Source organism: Toxorhynchites rutilus, chromosome 2 (genome assembly GCF_029784135.1).
Source record: "Toxorhynchites rutilus septentrionalis strain SRP chromosome 2, ASM2978413v1, whole genome shotgun sequence".
NCBI classification, from domain to species: Eukaryota; Metazoa; Arthropoda; class Insecta; order Diptera; family Culicidae; genus Toxorhynchites; species Toxorhynchites rutilus.
The window spans coordinates 690,628-714,829 of NC_073745.1; the positions used below are offsets into that span (position 1 = coordinate 690,628).

Consider the following 24,202-nt stretch of genomic DNA (forward strand, 5'->3'; position numbering starts at 1 on the left):
TTTTGGATTTACACTTTTCATCAATAATTGTATTCTACTAATCAAGCCCTTTCATTTGATACTTATATTGATGGGGTTCTGAGAAAATATGTTATCCACCATTTTGTAACGGCCACCATGTTGGATTTACATTGTTCATCAATAATTGTATTCCACTAATCAAGCCCTTTCATTTGATACCCATATTGTTAAGGGTTGGAAAAAAATATATATGGTGCCATTTTTCGCTGGCGGCTATTTTGGATTTGAATTTTTCATAAATAACTGTGTTCCACTAGTCAAGCCCTTTCGTTTGATACCCATATTGATGGGGTTTAGAGAAAATATGAAATCCACCATTTCATAGCGGCCGCCATTTTGGATTTTCAAGTTTATGAAATACGCAGTTCTATAATGACTGCAGAGATAAAAGTGTGTTCCAAATTTCAGATCAATCGGTCAACAGGAAGGGGGTTAAATTTTCAAAACTATGTTATTTTTCGTGTTTGAGTAAATTGAAATTGAGATCATGAGTTTTCTGGTAAAAACCATCAATAACCTCCAGTAGAATTAATATATTGACAAGTTCTGCGCCACAAAATGGTTGTCTTGATAAGTTCTAAATGTCGTACCTAGACAGTTTTGATGTAGAATTCAAAATATACGACGAGGGCTCATCTCTCTCGAAATTTTTTTCTATCATCGAAATTTAAATTTCTTCTATCACCGAAAATTTGGTCACCCTATTTTTTGCAACATGAAAATGAGCGCTCTATCATATGTAACAACATTTTCGAAGACATTTTTTGTCTAGAGAATAACTGTCGAGCCCTAAATGCTGATTTCCACTTAAATGCATCTGCTGGGCCATTGTGCAATTACACCGTGCACAGAAGGTAGAAGGAAAATAGGAAAACAAAAGATAAATAAATTTCCACTTGCCGCGGCTGTGTGGCTTGTGATGAATGTGTCTGTTTTAGATCCTCAGCGCGCACCATTTTGAGCTTTGCTCCACTCGCAAGTGCAACCGATGAAAAAACACAGTATTATTCGATGTGAAAAAAAACACCTTTGTTGGATCGATTAAAAACTTGTCCGATCTGCTTGCGAGTTGTTGAACGAGTGATTGAGTTTTTGCTTTAAATGTAACTGAATTTCGTCTTTTTGCCTGACGGGGCAATATAAAAATAATATCAACCAAAAATCTGAACGTGTTGTAAAATGCGCAGAACTTTGAACCAGTCACAGCAGAAACGATCTGATACGAGTGTGTTCGGGATTTTCTCAATACTCCATTACATCGTCAAAACTCATAGCAAATCGTAGAAAACTTTTCGATCGTTTATTATTCTGTTAACTCGCTGAAGCCTTTCTCATCTTCTTCATAACTTTCGCAATAAATATATATCGTAAAAATAAAATATAACATTGTTTAAATATCTCGTTCATATTATTGCAATCACATCAACATTCATCAAACAGACCCTTTGAGGCGTCATTAACAGATTCTGTATATTATAGTACGTACTTCAACAACCTGCGTAAAAATAGCTATATTTTTCAAAAAACGAATAAATATTCCATCTAGCGCTAAATTGCATAATAGTGTATATTGAATAGTATCACGTGTAGGATGAACAGTTTATTAAATATGTAGTATATGGGTAATACCATACCATACCATTAGGTGATTGGGGTTTTACGTTGAGACGCAAACACAAAACATACGGGTAGAGTATTGAGAACATCAAATGACCATCTTCTCTGTCTATATCAAATATATCGTTAATAAACATCGATAAACAATAAAGATATGGATAGTTGGAGGATATGGTTATTGAAAGCCAAGCAAATTTAGTTATATTTTGCGTCACCAACTCCTGGAAGAACTGCTTTCTATTCCCATAAAGATTACTAATCCTACAAAACAATAACTTTTTTTTTATTATCATTGGTTAATCACATTCTGTTTCCGCATTTTATTACTCGCTAGGTACAAAATTATCACTATTTTTTTCTGAAAGTTTGGCAATTGACGATAGTGACATTTTTCGGATATTTTCTCTTCTGGTTGTATTAAACTCGTTCGTATTTTGTTCGTTATTGTCTAGTGGAATGGATTTCTTGCGTCATATCGATATTACGCGTATATAAATATTACATTATAACTATGGTTTGATTTCGACATTCGATAAACAGTTCCTCAAAGTATAAAAAGTATTGTCAAAAATCTCAAAAATAGCCACCATTGATAAATAGCTTCTCTATCAGATAATTATTAAGGCAACTTCATTTCTCTCTTATTATCCTCCATGGCGTGATACGCGAACGTGGAGTCTACGATTCTCAAGGTATCGTATGATTGTTATTGAGTGTGCTCTTTTTCGATAGACACGAAAATTTCCCAAGCTAGCTCAAACGTAATGCAGTAAGCTGGTAGTCCTTTGTAGACGATTTCCGATATCGTCCTTCCCAATGCTTTGCATGATTCTACTTACCACCAGTCAGCACGGCTCTCTTCTCGTCCACAAAAATCTGATGTATTAGAATGTCCTCCTCAGTCGAAACATCAATTAGCTCCAGCTCAACAATGTCATCGTGTTGATTGAATTCGTCAGCTTGAACACTGCGAATGTAACTGGCGAACTTCTTGTTTTCCGTCAATTGCTGGAAACGAACAGCATCCTCCGCGGTCCAGTCACCATGTAAAGGTTGAACTCCTATAAGAAAAACAAAAATCAAATGCTTATGCTGATGAGCAAGATGTATGGAGAACTGTACCATGCAATTTGGCTTTCACTGCCTGTTGCGGCAAGACGCGTAGCTGTTGGGGAAGAATTCGCAGTGAATCGCTATCCATTATTTTGATTTGACCAAAATCGCAAAAATATACGTGGATTATCGTTGGGCCGCACAGAATATTGACCACAATAGCTCTGAAAAATTAAACAGGGTAAGATATTTTACCGTTTTCCATAATAACCGATGAACATTTCCCACCTGTACCAATACCCATCGTCACTATTCAGAGCGGCATAAACTTCTCCCTGCTGAACGCTATCCTTAGAAACAACCTGAGCCTTTGACATACAATACTTCTGCAAATCGACCATCATTCGATTCAGATGGATAGCGTGGGCATACGGCTGCACAAAGAAAAACTTTGGGTTGGATGCAATCGTCACTTGCACTTCAAAAAGATCACCAACAGCAGGCAGTTGAAACTTGGCTAACTTAGGTGCAACCATTGACGGGATAGGGCTACCAAGCTTGCGATTTCCTATCTTCAGTCCACTAAAATGTTTCGACAAATCAGCTGCTTCCAGACTGTGCATAGAATAGTCCGAAGTATAGCTTGTGTTGATTTTAGCAGAACTAGTTGTTGATGAACTACTGCTTTCGTTGTAAGTAATCCTTGGATCACTTATAACTTCCGAATCAATCTCCAGTTCCATCTCCGATCGAATGCTGTTATTCACGCAAACCAGGATATTGTTCTGATCCAGATGCATATAGATTTTCACTAGCGGAATTGTGGAACATGCAGCGACTTTAACCTACGAATGATAAGCATATGTTTAAGGTTTAAAAAGGATTGCCGTGCTCCAAAGTAACTACCATTGCTGTTTGTCCGGGTGTAAGTAGCGCTCTTAGACGTCCCAATATATAATCGTTGATTTCTGGGAGATCAAACATTTTCATACGGATGTTTTGGGGCGGATAACGGCTAAGTGCAACGCTCAATGTTTCCAAACGGTAAATATTGGAAATATTAACCAGTTTTCTTACACCCACATCAACAAGTAGCACTCTACAGAACGGACCGGATTCTTCAGCAATCAGTGATGCTCGGTACCATTTGTTATCACTTTCGTCCTGCACCAAATATAGCCGTTGATCAGCAGCTGATCGAGATTTATAGAGACCACGGTGCTTGCCCTCCAATGCATCAGATTGAACTAAACTATTGATTAGTTTCTGAAAATGACACTTTGTCAAATAAAATTTCAAAACCATAAAATGTTAAATATATACCTGAATGTAAACCATTGCTAAATCTTTAACGTAACAGTAAACATTCCCAATTTCATCTACATGGGTAATGCTTACAGTTGTGACACACTTTCGATCCAGCTCCGGTGCTGGAGTATCATCACAAATGTGCTTCAGAAGCATCGAATTCAAATTGATATCCTCATCGAACGATGTATCGTACAAAATCATTCGAATGCGAGCCTCGTTCAAATTGTTTTTGCTGTCCTTCTCGTGCTCCTCTTCAGATGTTAGAATCTCACTGATGCACACTTTGCCGTTTAACAAATCGTTAAGATGTGGTTTCGCCTTCGGATTCTCACCAAAATCCTCCAAACCGTCCAGCGTGAAACAAACTGATTGTCCAGGAAGCTCAAGATACTTTGCATCGCACACATAGATCTCATCCAGCGAAACACGTTCCCATTCCCCAATATCAATGAAGAAGCAGGAACAGTTGTTGTTTTCGAAGTCAATCTCTTCTACTCTGACGCGGTACCAACAATCGGTTATCGAAACCAAGTAGTACTCACCAACGGCAATCGTCTTTGGTTTAGGTTTCATCTCACCCATCATGGAAAGTTCGATATCAGTGGTTTGTATATCCATTTGATCACTGTATTGGGGACCGACCAAACGCGCCCAAATCTCTACCGTGGAAACGGGATTAGTGATGTACAGATTCCAATACTGTTCCTTCCACGGTAACGGTAACACGTTAGCTGACATACATTTAGCCTCAGACGTGATTGAAGGTGTTGATCCGCCGGATCCGGTTCCCTCCCGAACATTCGCGAAAACTATGGTATTACCCTGAGCTTCTTCTTTCGAAAACATTCGCGCATTCTCAAGTATGATCAACTCCCAATTATCCGGTAGCAAGGCGTGATGCGCATTTCGGAAAGCATCGGGAATGTTCTTCCTGAACATACCATGTGGGCAGTTAACCAACAGATCGAATATTTTAGTAGCGATCTCAAAGTCCGACTCGAGACAGACGGAAAAGTTGTTTCGCTCTTCCTCTCGCTTAAGGTTCTCGATAGCGATCTGTGCCGCGGCAAATTGACCTTCGAATTCGTTCATAAAATCATCGGGATATGTAGAGTATGTCGATTTGTTCACCTAAACACGAATTGTTCAGTGAGTAAATTATTCCATTGTACAGCTACAGAACTTCAATTGACCATACCGTAACACGACATTGTACACGTTTGTTCTTCAATTTTAAGTAATTGTAGATGGGACGCTCTAATCCGTTGTGTTCCGCATACGAGACCAACATCTCAGCCGGTGTTGCATGTGGCTGATTCCATGAAAATGCTTCTCTTGGACGATTACCTGCCGACGGATTCGAAGGGAGCAGCGGGAGCTGAAAGTTTCATATTTATATTTAGTTTAATGTACATACAAAATCGGTTGATTACCTTAGAATCAAAATCTGCTGCTTTCGGAGGTGGACTTTGTGGTGTTATTACTTTGGATACTTTCTCCAAATCAGAAACATCGACCTGCTGGTTAATTTTAAGCCGATCCTGAAGCGACTTCCGGAAGGGCAGAATCGGCAACTGTACTACAGGGGTCGTAGGCGGTGTGAGAATTACTGGATAAATAACTGATTGTGATGGACTGCTCAATTCATGCCTCGGTGAGAATACCTCGTTTGTATCGAATTGTACCTGTGATGATTTTATTGTTTCCTTAGCTGGAACAGGGATAACTTCTTTCGTTATCTGTAATCTTGAATTTACGCTCCTAGTTGATTGTAATACTGGTTGAGGAATGACTGAAGCGGAAATCGCTGGTTGAGCATAATTATTAGTGACCGCATCACAAACCATTTTTTGAATGGCATTGTTACGTTGTTCCACGACTCGAGTGGTTTGCGGTTGCTGGTTGTTTAGCTGATTTTTTAACTCCAATGAGGATGGTTGTTTTAACTGAACCGATTGTTTATCACTCAGCTTATGACGTAGGTCATTTGAGGCCAACGGTTGCTGTCCAGTTTTTACCGGGCTTTGAGTCGATCTATTGAGATTCTTCACCGTTGAGTTATTGTTGTTTGTTTCAGTCCGATTGTAGCGCTGATTGTTCTGCATATATTGATTGTTAGACTGTGTATGCTGTTGAAGCGGTGGAGAAATCCTGAGTGACATCAACGGTTTTAGCGGACTATTGTTGGGAGTGCTACTACTAGTACGATTGGTGTTTTGCCACCTTGGACCATTCGACATAGCTTGAAAAAACGGCTTGGGCTGATTATTCGGACTATTATAACGTTGCTGATGTTGATTTTGTGCTTGTGGAGTGTACTTTTTGGGAGAAAATCTATTCGTTTGTGGCATCTGAGAGTACATTTTATTGTAGGCGCTTGGATTCCAGTTATTTCCACCGATTCTTTTCTGTGGTTGGCGTAATATCGAAAATCCAGACTTTTTCGTTTTCGTATTCCTCTGAGCGGCGACCATTTTCAGTATATGTACAGATTCCTTGTTAGGTTTCGCATACATTACTGTCTGTGAGATTAAAAATAAAATTATACAAATAAATACAATATTCTAGCTTTGCGAAAATCGATATACCGTTTTGTCTCATATTCCGAACCCTTTTTTGCTTTTTTGACTATTAAATAGTGTCTCACTGCCCAAGATGGCACTGTTTTGCGGGAGTTGCACAAAAAAAATTTCGAAGAACTGAAGACGGAGATAAAAGACAGCTTGATTGCCGAACTATTGACTGCCGTAGTCTATTACAGGACATCAGTTTCCATGCTCCAGCACACCAGCATCACAATACTATCCTTTTATGGATTCGAAAACACCGTACTGCCTATGGTTCAAATAGCCAGCATGACAGATGCTGCAGACTGTTCAATGACGTTTGTAGATTTTTAGATTTTGACGTTAACATAGTAGTTTTTAAGAATAGTATTAAGTGTCCGTAACCAATCTGAGTGATTTTGTGTCAAATATATCGATAAATAAATACATTTGACTTAAATTCCAAACGCCATTTTTGTCACTGATTCAAATTCCGAACACAAATGTTCAGGAATATTGTAACAGGGATAGTTTTATCCACAGGATCTCCGGGAATCAACGAAGGGCTTTTATTTTGCAATTTATTTTGGGGAATTGGGCATGGGTCAGGGAAAGTTTCATAACCCATGGCTTCGGAGTTCCATGGGAGCAGGTCGTACTTGAAAAATCCATTGATCAGTATTCGGTCTATATTTTCAATTAACCATAAGGCTTTAGGGAGTTGTGCAGTGGAGTGAAATCTCGTTTTCAAATCATTGCATCATAACACCACTTAACGAGTATAGTGTCCTTTCATTTGATTGAAAATTGAATCGTCTAAAATATAACAAATGAGGTTTGGAAGCAAACAGACCAAAATAATGCCGCAATCTTAACAAATTTATTAAATTCTTTGTTCTAAGGAGGCTTTAAACTTTTCAGTTCATCCGCCTCTATAACAAAATTAAATCGTGTCATTAAGGCTCATCATTTTTTGAGCAACCAAGGATAGAATACGTTGTTCATATACTCCTAGAATGCTCCAGAGTTTATCCAGCCATTATGAGTTCGTCCAACGCCATCTGGATACAGAATTTCCCGTTGGTTTCCAAATGGTAGGATGTCGTATCAAGAAACGCAGCACACATACTCGTGATGGTATTCTGGATTGAAATATTTCTGCTTTACCCAAATTTTTGCGGTACTGAACCACGTTGATTTGAAATATCTCTTCACAGATTGGATGAATTGCGGCGATCATGTCTTCTAGTCAGCTAACTTTATCTTGCCTTCAGAGGATATCATACAACGTAGTGACAGGAAGAATATACAGTAATTTGCATTTAATGCGACATCCCGAGACACCACTCAGTGTCGCATTGGAGGCGATTTTGACCTGTAATTAGACATTGTCGACGAGAGTGGTACGGGGTCGACGTCTGGTGACGACTTTTAATGTGGGGCCATAATTTGGGACCCGAACTCGATGTTTACAAAAATGTCGAATTATAAGTAGAAATGTTCAATTAAACGTGTCGCATTACAGATCTGTCCAATTAGCTAAATATCGCGTTAAATGTAAATTACTGTACATCCTTGCTTTGAAACCGTTTGTCCTTTCGATCTTCTGTTTCGATTGTTTTCATACAAATCTATCTTCAGGAATCCGATTTTTGTTATTATTGTTGGCTATCATTAGCGAGGAAAGAGCCTAAAAATATTTGTTTACAAATGGTGTTAGGTCTTTTACTATCATTGCTTCAGAACAGGACTTTCCTTTCGACCCAATCACTGAACTATTTTTGGAGTGCAGGAGTGCAGTTTCTGAAAAACAAATCATCACTGTTTTTGCTGGGTATATTAAAATTTCCTATAATTAAATTTTAATTAGTTACATATGATTGTTTCTAGTCTAGTTAGTAAGTCTTACGTTTTAGTGACTCCAGTTGCCTGTTATATCAGGAAGCCTCCTCAGGTGTATTCAATACGCCTTTTAGCTAGCCTATTTATTTTAAGTATAATGTTAGAAATAAGGTAAGGTTTAATGTAAGTAAACTTAAGTGCTTACCCTTTATAGTAGATAAATCACTTAGCAGTAGAATCATTTAACTGAGGCTAGGTGTATGCTTGGTGCTAATCTAATCTAGAAATTCAAATAATTTAATTTTCATTGAAAATCTTCGTACTTCGCACTTGCTACTCTCTTTTCTAAGGTGTTCGGCTCGACGCAGCTCTTCGCTTGCAATTGGCCCTGACGTTGTTGATTCTCCGCTGATTCGATGGCGGAGGTTTGAAAAGAACCGGAATACCCATGCAGTCACCGCTATCATTGTACGCCAACTCGAAAACCTTCCAACGTCGATCACTGATGCCGGTGCTAGACAGTGAACTAATATTCTCGGTCGTAGCTCCTCCTCGGTAGAGACAGTTTTGATGGGAAGGACCGGCCATTCTGCTTCACACTTTTTCAGGAACGCGGGGCCCATATACCACCTACTTTCTGATGTCAAATCCGGTCGGTTTTTCCATCTAGTTCCATCGTCAGCCACATTGGAACCAGTAGGCACCCATCTCCAGTCTTGCAGATCTGTTGATTCCAGGATTTCGCCAACTCTCGACGCGACAAACACACTGTATCGTCTGTGGTCGGATCGCAACCAGCAGAGGACGTTCCGCGAGTCCGTCCAGAAAACGTGCTTCGAGATTTTGAAGTTCAGGTTCTTTTTTATACTGGAAGCTAGCCTGCACCCTATTACTGCAGCCTGGAGCTCCAATCTTGGGATGGACGTATACTTGATTGATGCCACACGGGTTTTAGCTCCCACAAGCATGCATTCCACATCACCGTTCCTGACAAAGCGTAGATATACCGCAGCTGCCATTGCTGTTTCACTGGAGTCAAGAAACGTGTGCATTTCTACGATGGTTTCTTCGTCCACAGTTGAATTCCGCTGGTAACATCGTGAGATTTGCAGTTTCTCTAATTCCAGAAGCAACTTCAGCCAAACTTGCCAATTCTCGAACTGTGCCTGGGGAATTGATTCGTCCCATCCTACATTAGCCCTCCACACTTCTTGTAAAAGAATCTTCAACAAAACCATAAAATGTTCGATAAGCCCTAGAGGATCGTAAATGGTCATCAACGTCACGTTTCGTCGGGCGCCGGGTTCCTTCTAAAAGATCACTATCAAATCGGGACCAACAGATCTTATACTTGAAGGTGTCGGCTTGGGTATCCCACCACATACCGAGAATTTTTGGACTCGCCAGCTCCGTGGTTAAATCCAAATTTTTCTCGATTACCGTTATGCCGTTGATTTGGGCCAACACTTCCGGTGAGTTAGACACCCAGTTGCGGATTTCAAATCCACCCTGCTCGAGAATGAATCGCACTGTTGTAGCCAACTCGATAGCTTTTTCCACCGTCTGCGTACTCAGCACCATATCATCCACATAATGTTTGTACTTGATAATCGCCACCGCCTCTGGGTGCACATTTTGAAACCGCTCCGCATTCCGATTCTTCACGAACTGGGCAGCGCTTGGCGAACAGCAGGCACCAAACGTCATTACTTGCATGACGTAGATGCTCGGCTCACATTGCTCGGGATCATCACGCCAGAGAAACCGTTGACAGTGTTGGTCTTCAGGAAGAATCCTCACCTGGTGGAACATTTCCCGGATATCTGCGCAAATACCGATTCTATGTTCTCGAAACTGGTACAGAATTCCAACAAATGACGACAACTGGTCCGGGCCGGTGAGCAACGCTGAATTCAAGGAAACTCCGTGAACTGCGGCTGCAGCGTCCCATACAATCCTTATCTTTCCTGGTTTGTTGGGATTGCTGACAGGAAAGATAGGAAGATACCACACACGCTCGTGATTTTCGGTAGTCTGCCATTTTTTCGTGTAGGACCTTCGCCAGTTCCTTATTTCTATTCATACGATTTTCCAAGCATTTAAAACGCCGATCTGCTATTGATCTGTTATTCGGTAGACGGACACCATCTGATCGCCACAGTAATCCGGTTTCAAACCGTTCGCCGTTGTAGCGAGTACGGGATTCCAGAAGCGCCACAGCTTGCTCATCTTCTCTGGATAACAATGTGCGTTCTTGCTTGATGATTCCTGCACTGTCCAGTGAGAAATAATGTTTCACTACTTGATGGAGTTTCGTATCATCCGACTCACTGCAAGTGCAGATATGGTAGGTGTGACTAGTATTCATGGAATCCACCGTTGATTGAACACCATAAACGACCCAGCCAAGGTTAGTCTTCACCGCGATAGGTTCGCTCATTTTACCTTCACGGCTTTTGCGTACCAGCATTATGTTGGCGTGCTTGAGGCCGATCAGGATTCGGGGACGGACTTCTGAGTAAGAATCGATAGGAAGATTTCGTAAATAGCTAAACTCGCGTTCGAGATAGTTCATATCCAGCGACTGACAAGGTAACTGAAGCTCTTCAACCGTTCTGACGTCTTGAAGCCGATATCGTTTGCCTTCGTGACCGGAGATCTCAATATTTACGCTGTGCGAGTTCGACTCGAAACGATGTGTACCTCCGGTCCATTTGAGACAAAGTGGGCGCAGTACTCCAGAAAGCCGCAACTCTTTAACTAATTCCTCGTCAACGAGAGTCAGCTCCGATCCATCATCAAGGAAGGCGAAGCATTTCACCTGCTTGTTATTTCCATAGAGCGTAACGGGCACATAGCGGAAAGTACCTGGACCACTGCCGGATAGATGAGTATTAATGTTGCGCTCCTCGTTTTGCATTCGACGTGAAGTGTCATTTCCGGATTCCCCAACAGTAACCGTATCGTTGAGATCCTTGTATAACAACGCATGGTGTCTAAAGGTACATCCATTTTTTCCACACGCACCATCACAGCCTCCTTTATGGCGTCGTAAGCACCTACGACATAGATGGAATTCCCGGATGGTCGCCCATTTTGCCTCATACGATAACTTTGCACACCAAACAACTTTTTTTTTTTACTGCTGCTGCACTCGTTGAGGAATCAGCCTTCGCTACAGGTTTCTGAGGGATTTTCTGTGGCTCCTCTTTACCAACCTCTTCTGAATGGGTATTCACGTACTTCTGTTTTCCTACTCGAAACTGTGGTTCGAAAACAACGTTTACGTCCTCTGCCAGACCATATATCCAACGGCTGAATGTAGAAAGCTTCACCTTTGATTTGTTCTTCCGGTACTTCGCCCAATCAAGCCTGATGTGAGGTGGTAATTTGTTCACTAATTCCTTCAGCAGAGTTACATCAGAGCTATACTCCATTTTTCCGCAAGCTTCTATGGTGGCACTCAAGTTCTGCACCTCAAGAGCAAAATCAACGATCTTATTTATTGCTTCTCCTTTGATAGCCGGCAACGACAGGATCTTGTCCTTAAGGTACTCGATGATTGTCTCCGGTCTTCCAAACCGCAACTTCAAGGCATTCATTGCTTTTCCCACCGTTGCCGGGCGCATGAGAAAACTGCGAACTGCATAAAACGCTTCCCCCTTCAAGCAATTTCTTAAGCGGATCATATTCTCGGCTTCGGTGTACCCACACATTTCTGTGGTATCTTCGTAGGTTGAGACGAACATTGGCCATTCTTCGGGATTTCCGCTAAACTTGGGCAATTCACGTGGAACGACCTGACGCGCTGCTAACTCGTCTTTAGTGAGTCGTTTGTATCTTTGTAAATGACTCTTAGATCCCGCTCCTGACGTTCTACTAGCTGCATCCTTCAACGTCGATTGCCTTCCGGGTTTGAATGATTCTATGCCATGGTTCTCTTCCAACACTTCTTCATCTCCCATTTCAGACTCATCTCCAAATACTTCGTTACTCTCGTTGTCGACAGAAACGTCCTCTTCACTGTTGCTGGCGTCATCCTCAAACTTATCCTCTCCATCGTGCTCTGAATCGTGTTTTTCTTTTACGAATTTTCTGTCGTTGTCCTTCAGCCAACCTTCCACTTTACCGTGAGAGTTTGGTGTATCGTCCACAGATTCACCATCATCTTCCAGGTCAGCCAACTCCTTCAGTACTTCGATCTTCTTATTTACTAGCTCGCGCTTACGTTTCATTTCTTCTGCCATCAGCGTTTCTTCTGCTTCAATCTGCTTCAAGCGAACCTCCAAACGTGCTTTGGCAGATTTAAAGGAAGACACAGAAACAATCGATTTAGCCTTCTGCGCCGTGTCATTAGTTTTATCCACAGACATTCCACCTCTTCCGCATGCTTCTGTATCAGCAGATTCCTTAGCATGACCATTGTCGGTTGACTTTTTAACAACCATCGATGTCGTCTTTCGTCCGCCATCTTTCACTATCGCAACATGTAACGTCTTCTTCCGGTCCTTCGATGTCTTCAGTGCTGATGAGATCTTCTTGGACTTCTGTTTACCTTTCCGGTATGCTCCCGCGATTTCACATTCCGAGCAGTTCCAACTTCGGTCCGCAATGTCTTCATCTACATCTACACATGAATAGTGAGCCCATTCATCACATTTGTCGCATTGAACCATGCGACTAGTATCCGGTTTCTCACATTTAAAACAGGAGCTTGGCACCTTCGACGTACTTTGTTGTACAGCGGTAGATTTAGATGTACCCGCGGGCGGATCTACCATGTTATGGAGACTTGAAACTTTCGGGGTTGAGCCAATTAGGTTTCGATGATCTGCGGTAGCTTGTTTACCGGTTCCGTCTGGAGCGTTTGTGGTCCGATCCAACATCGTTATAGATTAAAACGAAATTTTAAAATGTTGGCTTCGCCAACAGGAGTGCAGTTTCCGAAAAACAAATCACCACTGTTTTTGCTGGTTATATTAAAATTTCCTATAATTAAATTTTAGTTACATATGATTGTTTCTAGTCTAGTTAGTAAGTCTTACGTTTTAGTGACTCCAGTTGCCTGTTCTATCAGGAAGCCTCCTCAGGTGTATTCAATACGCCTTTTAGCTAGCCTATTTATTTTAAGTATAATGTTAGAAATAAGGTAAGTTTTAATGTAAGTAAACTTAAATGCTTACCCTTTATAGTAGATAAATCATTTAGCAGTAGAATCATTTAACAGAGGCTAGGTGTATGCTTGGTGCTAATCTAATCTAGAAATTCAAATAATTTAATTTTCATTGAAAATATTCGCACTTCGCACTTGCTACTCTCTTTTCTATCTCGATTTTTCTTTTCAACAATGCCTACTAGATTTTTCTTTCTAACAATGGTTGCTATAGTTTCCTTTTTTCCCCTATTTCCATCCATTGAACTTAAAACCCTGAACAAGCCTGAGAGGCGTAACAATTTTTGTATTTGCTTGAAAATAGTGTATTTTAACATCTGCTGTTAGGAATTTGCGTCATACGTCGAAACTTGATTCATTCGAACCCTACTTTAATACTTATTTTAATAGATTCCTTAGTTTAAATTCCCTTTTTCCTTAATTTATAGTAGATTCTTACCTTTTCTAGCACTTAAACTGAAACAGCAGATCAAATAGTGAAAACAACAACAAAAACTGAAAAGTTAAAGATGTTGTTTTTTTACAGAATTTTACTACTGGTTTTGACTGCCACTTTTTCGCAAATACTTATTATAAATAAGACACTGTGTGGATACATATGAATGACGTTATACAGAAGTGTATACCCTAAAGAATTTCGGGGTTTTAATTATTCAATTATTTAAAGTTCAATGTTAAAGTGTTCAGAATTTATAGCTGTTCGGAATATCAGTCAAAACGGTACCAACTCACCTCGCCCATTTGGGTACTAAGTGAAAACTCTCCTGAAGCTTCCAGAAACTTTTCCGGATTAGGATAACCAAACTTTTTGTACAACAGTGGTCCACCCTCCAATTCGCGATAGTCTCTCAGAATACTGTAAACTGTAGATGGTCCCTTTTTCGAAGACACCAAAGCTCGCAATACGTTTATTGCTGCCTCAGCTTCCTCAGAGAGCTCCTTCTTCGGACTGTGTGCCATTATGATCGCGAGAGAGCTAAATGAAGAGTTCTGGAATGTGAGAAAAATATAATTGTTTACATTATGCAAAACGCAAATCAAATGTGGAGAAATTTGTTTTTGACATTCCTTTCGTACACTTGCAACCAATATGCAACAGGAAACGAAGACAACTTGAGTTGACACAATAAAGCTACCAACTGACTTCCAAAGCACGTATGTCGGTCTTCAAACATTGATTTCGCATTTGAAATAGCGACGATAATCGACACGAAATAAGAGAAATCATGAGTGTAAATTGGCAATGTTCAATACGTGATAGCCACGAAAATTTCTTGATATTAGAAAACAATGTAGTAAACTTATAGTCAAGTCATCGCAAATATTCACTATCCTGTTTTTTTTTTATCATACGTAAGCGCTGGACAATTTTGTTATGTTTGTGATGTCTGAAAACATGTTTTCTTTAAACTTTTCCTAATCATAATAAGCCTTCCTCCTTGCGAAGACATCGAAAAATTGTGACAATCCAAGGAATAACTCTAAACAGTTTATTTTTCTCTATTTTGCATCACCGCTGGACTGAAATTCGTTTCACGAATGCAACAAATCATAGAGAAAACGCCAAAGGTTATGTGGAAGAATTTTAATTGTTCTCTCTGTTGCTCCAAATTTTATTTGTTTCTTTCGCTCATACGCTTCTTTTTTTGTGCACTGCACTGCCAATGTTTTCTCTCCGCTGCATTTCTCTTTGCCCGAATTAGTGTTTGCAACTCCTCCCTAGCTTTTCACAATTTCACGTTAAATTGTTACGTAGACGAGAATACATCGTTGCTTACCCCTTCCTATGGCTTGATTCACTTTCAACTATGAGCTTGTGATCGTTTTTGTTTTCAAACCGATGGCGTTAAGAGTCGTGAAGTATGAAGTTAAATTGTAGTTGCTTAAAATTTCGCACCAGTCTTCTCTTTCGGAGAGTACATTACACGTAACACCATCAACACCGAACGAATGTAAAACGCCGAATGGTGATGACGATGAATACGCAGGCAGGTTTGATGAAAATTCTGATTTGCTTGTGCAAAGGGTTCGAACGAGGGGTCCATTGAATGTAATGCTGAATTTGTAATAAATTTCTATACATAGTTCAAAAGGTGGATAAACTACACTCATAAAAAATAAATACAACAAATAATTCCCTGTATTATGCGCAAAAAAAACGTCAAACGTAACCTTTCTCATACAGACATTTGCCTCTAATTGGACATACGGAGGCAACACTATAATATTTTAGAGGCGATGTGACCTATGATTGGTTCCTTTGAGGTACGCACAAACAATAATGGCGATTATCAGAAAGCAGAGTTCAACAGTTTGTTTATTTTAAATACATATTATAATGAAAATTACAGTGATATAAAACAAACAAAGAATGATTTTTTAAAAAAACCTGTTGAGGTTTGACATGCGATGTATTGACCATTGCTTTCCACTACTTTCTCCCATTTATCTGCCAACGAATTTCTTATCAATAGAAACTTCTGAGACCAAGGAAACAATCAAATTAATTCTTGATACCCTGTCATGAAAATAAGCGCATTCAATGAAAGGTTGTAACCAGAAAAAGCATGATCTGGACTATGAGGCGAGGTACATATATAACAGAGATTTCTAAATCATGGTGCCTGGGGAAATCGGCATTGCGAATATATGCAAGTCGGGATCATTTTTATATTGCATTTGAGTGATATTTGTAACTTTAATGTTGGTTGTTTCGTGAAATTTCATACCAATGACCGATCATGCATTATGAAACATTTAGCACAAGTGTAAGTGTGAAAAACGATTTACTTCAATTTTCATAAGTAAAAACAGCCGGGTGCTATGATTGATGCTAGGATCGTTAGCAAAATCTCAAGCAGAACTGTCAGTGGGATACCCAATTCATATGAAAACAAAGGGAAAATGTCAGTGGGATACCCGATATGTTGGCTCCTGTCAGTTCAATGGGGGTTCTCTAAAGACGTCACCCACCTGAGTAAAAACCAATCAAGAACTGATCGTCCGGTTGAAGTTGTTTGTTTTGTTGTGTTCATTTTCACCGAACAAAAGTTCATGCGGCGAGAAAAACTGGAAAAGTGAAAAAATACATATCGTATTAGGTGCTTTTAGTCCAATTGATGTTCGCATTGAGGCATATTGTATCGTCTTCCGTTGGGTTTTGAAGCGAAAATGGAAATAGGTTGAATAAAAACTCGGAAAGTAAAAATTATAAAAGAGAACTGTGTAGACGGCAGTGCCCAATTTCCGATGCAGTCCGTTTAGTTGATCCGCAGATTCATGATCCCATTACGAATAGTTTACTATTGCAAAACGCAAAATAAGACAGCTAAAATAAACCTGCAGTATCATCATGATTCATGGTTTCTTCGACGATTGATGTTTCAGTACAACTTCGTAAATCTACATACATTTTCGACGATTCAGCGAGAGTAACAGTGCTTTTTTGCTACTTTGAAGATACCGAACAATCATTTTAAGATCTAAGGGGCTATCCACATGTTACGTAGACAGAAAAAACATGATTTTAGCGTTGACATTCCTTATACCCCTCCCCCTGTTGTCCAAGTGAACATTCCTCCAGTTTTTGCAAAAAAAATATATATATATATATATAAAATACTATTTCTCTTAAATTTCATTCCAAGTTTGTTTCTATTTTCTATATGAGTTTTCAAAAAATAAGATAACAAAATCAAACTTATTTGAAAACAGTTATTGGAATTTATTGACGATTAAAACCGAATCTCGAAACAATACAATAAACAATAAAAAAACCAAGTTAATATCATCGTGCTGAACAAATTGTAAAATTGACCCCCGTGGGGTCGATATCGATTTTCCAGGAGTCGACTAGATACTCTATAAGTTGTATTACGTAAACCAACTTGTTATACGAATGACTAATATTTGTAGAAAGTATTTTGTTGTAATGTATAAATAATAATAAATTACACTTGATATTTACTGAACTTTATATCTATTTATTGATGAGAAAATGATGTCAAGTATGCTCACTTAACCGGTCACAAGGTTTTTGAATTGGTAAGTTATTTGTATGAATAAGATAAAGAAAAAAGTTTTAAAGAAATTTGACTATAGGGTTCAAGCGTATCACCAAAACAGTTTGAGAATCCCTGCGTTAGATAATCCAATTTTTGATGCTGTTCATTTAACATTTAACATAATAACATTAGTTCACTATTCGTGTTGACTGTACTAACTTTGTGCTCCATTTATGAGAAGGAAGAATGACAATAGATTGGTGGATTGAACACACTTTGAAAATAAAAATTATCAATTCAAATTTACTTTTCCGTATCAATTAACACCAAGTCAAAATTTTCATTATTTTTTATTTAATTTGGCTTCGGGCCTGCTAATCTAATTGATAGCAATTTGTTTCAAAACCCGGATGTCGCGACTAGATGTGGATATTGTACATTTATACTAATGACTTTCGCTTTTTTGGTAAAATAAACCCTTATCCTTATTGAAATTAGCACAATGTTGCATTCTTTAATCTGATCGAGTCAAATTCTATCGGGTTGTGCAAATGTTACTATTTTCGATTGCAATATGCAAAAGTCGATCTGGTTCGTATTGCGATAATTTCGTCACCAATATTTTTAATACTATAAAATCCCAACATTCTTTGTGTCTTTGGATGTCTTTATCCTGACATAATTCTTGGTCTTTTATTACCAACACGACGTGTTGGTTGGAAAGCAACTTATCGCCCATAATTTGGCAAGTTTCGTTCATTAGGCAGATTGTTTGCATAATATCGGGCGTTTTTATTGCTTAGGTATGGGAAGTACAACAAAATATGTTGCTTGTTGCATATTTAGTATCGCTGCTCGCTAATTGCTTACTGTTCCGGTGTGCGAGCCGCCTAAGACGGCTCACTTGTTCAAACTTGATGAGCGAGACTTGCCAAATTATGAGAGATATACTTGCTTTTCAACCGACACATACATAGCGATGCTAGCGATACATATTGCTCTACGAAATTGATAGCGATATCGTATTGCGTCCGTGCGTGAGATCAACTGTATTTCTGAAGAACCTGGCTGAGGAACTCATCCTTCTCTTATATTGCATTTTCAATATGTCACTACAAACTGGAATATTCCCAGAAAAATGGAAACAATCTTATTTGGCACCAATCTTTGAATCAGGCGCTAAATCTGACGTACGCAATTATCGTGGAATTGCCATTATCTCTTGCATTTATAAACTATTCGAAGCAATAGTGAATGAAAAAGTCTTCAAAATGCAGAACATTGAAATGGAACAACTTAAACTGACTGTTTTACAGTGGAATTGTCGTAGTCTTATCCCTAAATTGGATACATTCAAATTTTTAATTCATAAGTTCAATTGTGATGTTTTTGCTCTGTCCGAAACTTGGCTTTCTTCGCGAGATGATCTCTCTTTCCACGATTTTAATATTATACGCTTGGACCGTGATGACAGATACGGAGGGGTGCTATTGGGGATCAATAAGTGCCAGTCATTTTTTCGAATTGACCTTCCACCTATTGGAGGGATCGAAGCTGTTGCTTGTCATGCAAACATCAGAGGCAAAGACCTCTGTATTGTCAGCTTGTATTGGCCTCCGAGAGCTGCGGTTAGCCGCAAACAACTTGTTGACATGTGCTCACTCCTTCCTGAGCCACGATTGATCTTGGGAGACTTCAACTCTCACGGAACTGCCTGGGGGGAACAGTACGACGACAATCGTTCATTGTTGATATATGACCTTTGTAACATCTTCAATATGACCGTTTTGAACACTGGGGAAACAACACGTGTACCTAAACCTCCTGCTAACCCAAGTGCTCTTGACCTCTCGCTTTGCTCGAATTCACTATCGTTAGATTGCAAGTGGAATGTAATCCAGAACCCCAACGGTAGTGATCACTTGCCAATCAAAATTTCCATCACCATTGGGTCGAATTCTTCATATGACCTCACAAGACACATTGACTGGAAAAAATATGCGGACGCGATTACTCTAGCCATCAATTCCAGAGATGGTTTACCTCCATTGGAGGAGTATAACTTCCTTTCTCGTTTGATCCATGACAGCGCGGTTCGCGCTCAAACGAAACCCATCCCAGGTTCCACCATTCACCGAAGGCCTCCCAATCCATGGTGGGATAGCCAATGTTCAAAGCTTTATGTAGAAAAATCGAATGCATTTAAAGCTTTTCGGAAACGAGGAACCATTGACAATTTTCAAACGTATTTAGACCTTAAAAATCAATTTAAAAACTTGATCAAAGGTAAAAAACGTGCTTATTGGCGAAATTTCGTGGGAGGTTTGTCACGAGAAACGTCAATGAAAAAATTATGGAAAGTGGCTCGAAACATGAGAAATCGCTCTTCATCGAATGAAAGCGAGGAACATTCAAATCGATGGATTTTTAATTTTGCGCGAAAGGTTTGTCCCGATTTCGCTCCCGTGCAAAGAATTGTTCGAGATATACCACAAGATAGGTGCGATCTTGATTCCGAGTTTTCGATGGTAGAATTCTCTCTAGCTCTCCTTTCAAGTAACAATTCGGCTCCAGGATCGGATAGAATTAAGTTCAACTTGTTGAAAAACCTCCCCGATGTGGCCAAACATCGCTTGTTGAATTTATTCAATAAGTTTCTGGAGCATAATGTTGTTCCGGATGATTGGAGACAAGTACGAGTTATAGCTATTCAAAAACCCGGAAAACCCGCGTCCGACTTCAATTCGTACCGCCCAATAGCAATGCTGTCTTGTATACGGAAATTGTTGGAGAAAATGATCTTGTTTCGCCTTGATCGTTGGGTTGAAACGAATGCCTTACTCTCAGATACACAATATGGGTTCCGCAGGGGCAAGGGGACGAATGATTGTCTTGCGTTGCTTTCTTCAGAAATTCAAATGGCTTACGCCGAAAAAAAACAAATGGCTTCAGTATTCTTGGACATAAAGGGGGCCTTTGATTCTGTTTCAATAGAGGTTTTGTCAGACAAATTACACTCTCGGGGTCTGCCGCCTCTATTGAATAATATGTTATATAACTTGCTTTGTGAGAAACATTTGAACTTTTCTCACGGAGATTCGGCAGCAAGTCGGGTCTCTTACATGGGCCTCCCCCAGGGGTCATGTTTAAGCCCCCTTTTGTACAACTTCTATGTAAGCGACATCGACAATTGCCTTACACAAAATTGCAGCCTAAGACAACTTGCAGATGATGGAGTGGTGTCTGTCGTAGGATCAAACGAATCCGACCTGCAAAGACCCTTACAAGATACTTTGAACAATTTTTCAACCTGGGCCATTGGGCTAGGGATCGAATTCTCCACGGAGAAAACATAGATGGTGGTTTTTTCTAGGAAGCATAACTGGTGGGGAGCCCATCCCGAAGATCTTATAATGTTGTATCGAACAACTATTCTCTCAGTGATGGAGTATGGCAGTTTCTGTTTTCAATCAGCTGCCAAAACACACTTAATCAAACTCGAGCGAATTCAGTATCTTTGTCTCCGTATTGCGTTGGGATGTATGCCCTCAACGCATACCGTGAGCCTCGAGGTTTTGGCAGGCGTACTCCCACTAAAAGATCGCTTCAATTTATTATCTCTTCGGTTCCTCATCCGGTGTAAGGTTATGAACCCATTGGTGATCGGAAATTTTGAGCAGCTGATCGGGCTAAATTTTCACTCCGGATTCATGAGTTCATATCATGAATTCATCTCCATGCAGGTTGATCCTTCTTTGTATATTCCCAACCGTGTTTGTTTCCCTGACTACATCAATTCCTCTGTGCATTTTGATCTGTCCATGAAGCAAGATATCCATGGATATTCAGATTACCAACGATCGAGGATCGCTCCAACGATCTTCGATGAAAAGTATGGGGGTATCAATTGTGATAATATGTACTTTACTGATGGGTCCACTATAAACGAGTCCACAGGATTTGGAGTGTTCAACGAATTTTTTAGCACCTCACACAGTCTTCAGAATCCTTGCTCAGTGTATATTGCTGAATTGGCAGCGATATACTGGGCGCTGGACAGCGTCGCCTCACGACCTGTTGAACACTATTACATTGTAACGGATAGTCTTAGCTCTGTCGAAGCTATCCGTTCAGTGAGGCCGGAAAAGCACTCGCCGTACTTCCTTGAGAGAATACGAGAAATTTTGAGTGCTTTATCCAGACGCTGTTATGTCATTACCTTTGTCTGGGTCCCTTCACATTGCTCAATTCCGGGTAATGAGAGGGCTGACTCATTAGCAAAGGTAGGTGCGATTGAAGGCGACATTTACCAGCGTCAAATCGCCTTCAATGAATTTTTTTCTTTAGTCCGTAAAAATACCATCGCTAACTGGCAACGCAAATGGAACGAAGATGAATTGGGCCGGTGGTTTCACTCGATTATCCCTAAGGTTAGCCTCAAACCGTGGTTCAAAAGTCTGGACTTTATTCGCACCATCTCCCGACTCATGTCCAATCACTGTTCGTTAGATGCGCTTCTCTTTCGTTTCAATCTTGCCAGCAACAATCTCTGCGTCTGTGGTCAAGGTTATCACGACATCGAGCATGTTGTTTGGTCGTGCGAGGTGTATCTTGTCGCCAGATCGAATTTAGAAAACTCCCTTCGGGCCCGAGGAAGACAGCCCAATGTGCCGGTGAGAGATGTGTTGGCTCGGTTAGACCTTGATTACATGACCCAAATATATGTTTTCCTTAAAGCTATCGATCTTTGTGTGTGATTGTACCTATGTCCTTATACCCTCCTTTTCATCCATTGCGAGCAATTGGCCCCCTTGGTATAAACAGTAAAATAAGTTGAAATGTAAATATACAATAGATACACGAATAGATTTAAGAATCGAGTGTAATCATCAACATTGTAACAATTCCCTTATATCCCATCCCTTTCCTGAAAGATGTCACCCTCTAAACTCGAGTAAACCGCGAGTAATCGGTTTTCCACCTTACTAACCATAGTGTTAGGAAAATTATTTATGTATAGTTTTAAAACATATATTTAAGAATTCGGCTCCTTTAAACTAATGTAACTGAGCCTGTAAAAATAAACGATTTATATAAAAAAAACTTAAACTGGCTCATTTCTTATCTAACAAATCGTGAACAAATTGTTCGTAACATTTTTTTAACTGAATGTAAAAAACAGGAGGTGGGTTATATCTATGGTATAACCGCAAGGGTGACGTAGGACTATCGTTGATTCAGAGTTCATTTGTTTGAAGTTGAATCTGAATTCAACTGAACTCTGAATGAATGAATATTTGGAGAAAGAAAAGCGTTACGTTGGAGGCACAAGGTTTTATGCATCCAATATTGGATACGGAAATATCCTACTGATGGGGAAGAATAATCTTCAGAAGCTATCCTGTTAATTGCGATTAATTGAAAAATCACAAAACCAAATGTATTTGGTCACGGTGTTACATGGATAGAAAACATTAAAATAAACTCTTTCACATGAATGTAATTTTAAATTCCCAGAGGAACTGGCAGATTATTTTCAGTAACGATTGGATATTTCCACATTTTCCTCGATACTGGAAGCCCACCTGTGGTTAATGCTAACTCGATAACCATTTGTTAATAGCACTTCATTGAAACATATTTAGTCACAGTGTTACATGGATAGAAAACATTCAAATAAACTCTTTCACATGAATGTATTTTTAAATTCCCAGAGGAACTGGCAGATTATTTTCCGGATCTTTCTCGATACTGAATGGCATCCAAACGGAAAGAATTCCGCCCGTGTATGTGTGTGTGTGTGTGTGTGTAGCGGCTGCTTCGAGATCTTCCCGGGGAACCGTTTGTGGCATCACTCTCCTCCTGATGGATTCCCTTCTGGCCTAAGGTGCACAAACAGGCTCTTGGTGACACCGTTCATCCGCGCTTTCATGATAAACGAAGAGCTTCACCACAACAGCGACAACATGCTCCAATCGCTGTTCAATTAGAACTGAGGGGATTTCCGAGCGGCGCTCGCTTATATACCGATTGGTGATTTCAATAGCCTGTTTTGAAAGCAAATTTAAGACTATTGAAACATGTTTTTGGATCAGAAAGTAACAAGTATAGGACGCGTATACATTTTATCTTTCGAATGAAGTGTTTATCATACCATTTCGTTCAGTTGTTTAGGAGCTTTTAACTCTCAAAATCTCGGTCTCCGGCGTAACGCTTTCGTTTTCGAAACTTTGATTTTACACCCCGGTATAGAAATGAAAGACGTAGTCCTACGTCAAAAATGCAACACTATTAAATTTAGCAGAAAAAATTATGTACCAAATATTGTAATACGTCTTGGAAATCAAAATGTAGAGAAATGTGATATAGTTAGAGATCTAGGCGTCGTCCTGGACTGTAAACTCACATTCGTAGAACACTATCTGCTCTGTAATCAATAAGGCAAATAGTGTGTTAAGCTTTGTCAAACGCTTCTCACATAACTTCCAGGACCCATACACAATCAAGCTTTTGTATATCACATATGTAAGGCCCATTATGGAATACTGTAACATCGTTTGGAACCCGTATATGGTGGTACATGAAGAACGCATTGAGTCAGTTAGGAAACAGTTTCTCTTATTTACACTCCGTAA

The 24,202-nt window shown here is 39.7% G+C and overlaps 2 protein-coding genes across 3 annotated transcripts; both read right to left on the reverse strand.

The window, feature by feature from the left end:
* Positions 1 to 1,299: 1,299 nt before the first annotated feature.
* LOC129768256 (tudor domain-containing protein 7B) lies at positions 1,300 to 15,547 on the reverse strand. Its single transcript, XM_055769766.1, has 9 exons — positions 15,342 to 15,547; positions 14,296 to 14,553; positions 5,436 to 6,524; positions 5,201 to 5,380; positions 4,015 to 5,133; positions 3,598 to 3,957; positions 2,980 to 3,536; positions 2,761 to 2,915; positions 1,300 to 2,699 (listed from the first exon to the last, which is right to left on the reverse strand). The coding sequence occupies exons 2-9, from the start codon at positions 14,521 to 14,523 to the stop codon at positions 2,470 to 2,472; spliced, it is 3,918 nt and encodes a 1,305-aa protein (XP_055625741.1). The 5' UTR covers positions 14,524 to 14,553; positions 15,342 to 15,547; the 3' UTR covers positions 1,300 to 2,469.
* LOC129768257 (uncharacterized) lies at positions 11,474 to 14,267 on the reverse strand. Of its 2 annotated transcripts, XM_055769768.1 has the most exons (3): positions 13,574 to 13,641; positions 13,436 to 13,507; positions 11,474 to 13,379 (listed from the first exon to the last, which is right to left on the reverse strand). In XM_055769768.1, the coding sequence occupies exon 3, from the start codon at positions 13,274 to 13,276 to the stop codon at positions 11,492 to 11,494; it is 1,785 nt and encodes a 594-aa protein (XP_055625743.1). In that variant the 5' UTR covers positions 13,277 to 13,379; positions 13,436 to 13,507; positions 13,574 to 13,641; the 3' UTR covers positions 11,474 to 11,491. The 2 variants fall into 2 exon arrangements, with proteins under 2 accessions (XP_055625743.1, XP_055625742.1); XM_055769767.1 differs by having other exon boundaries at positions 13,436 to 14,267.
* Positions 15,548 to 24,202: the final 8,655 nt, after the last annotated feature.

What these genes read in the sequence shown, in the direction of transcription:
- LOC129768256 (XM_055769766.1), bottom strand. Translation starts at nt 14,523, where the DNA reads ATGGCACACAGTCCGAAGAAGGAGCTCTCTGAGGAAGCTGAGGCAGCA. An exon ending in CAGCAGATTTTGATTCTAAG is followed by an intron (nt 5,381 to 5,435) that starts GTAATCAACCGA and finishes TGAAACTTTCAG; the next exon opens with CTCCCGCTGCTCCCTTCGAA. An exon ending in GACGATGGGTATTGGTACAG is followed by an intron (nt 2,916 to 2,979) that starts GTGGGAAATGTT and finishes TTAATTTTTCAG; the next exon opens with AGCTATTGTGGTCAATATTC.
- LOC129768257 (XM_055769767.1), bottom strand. Translation starts at nt 13,276, where the DNA reads ATGTTGGATCGGACCACAAACGCTCCAGACGGAACCGGTAAACAAGCT.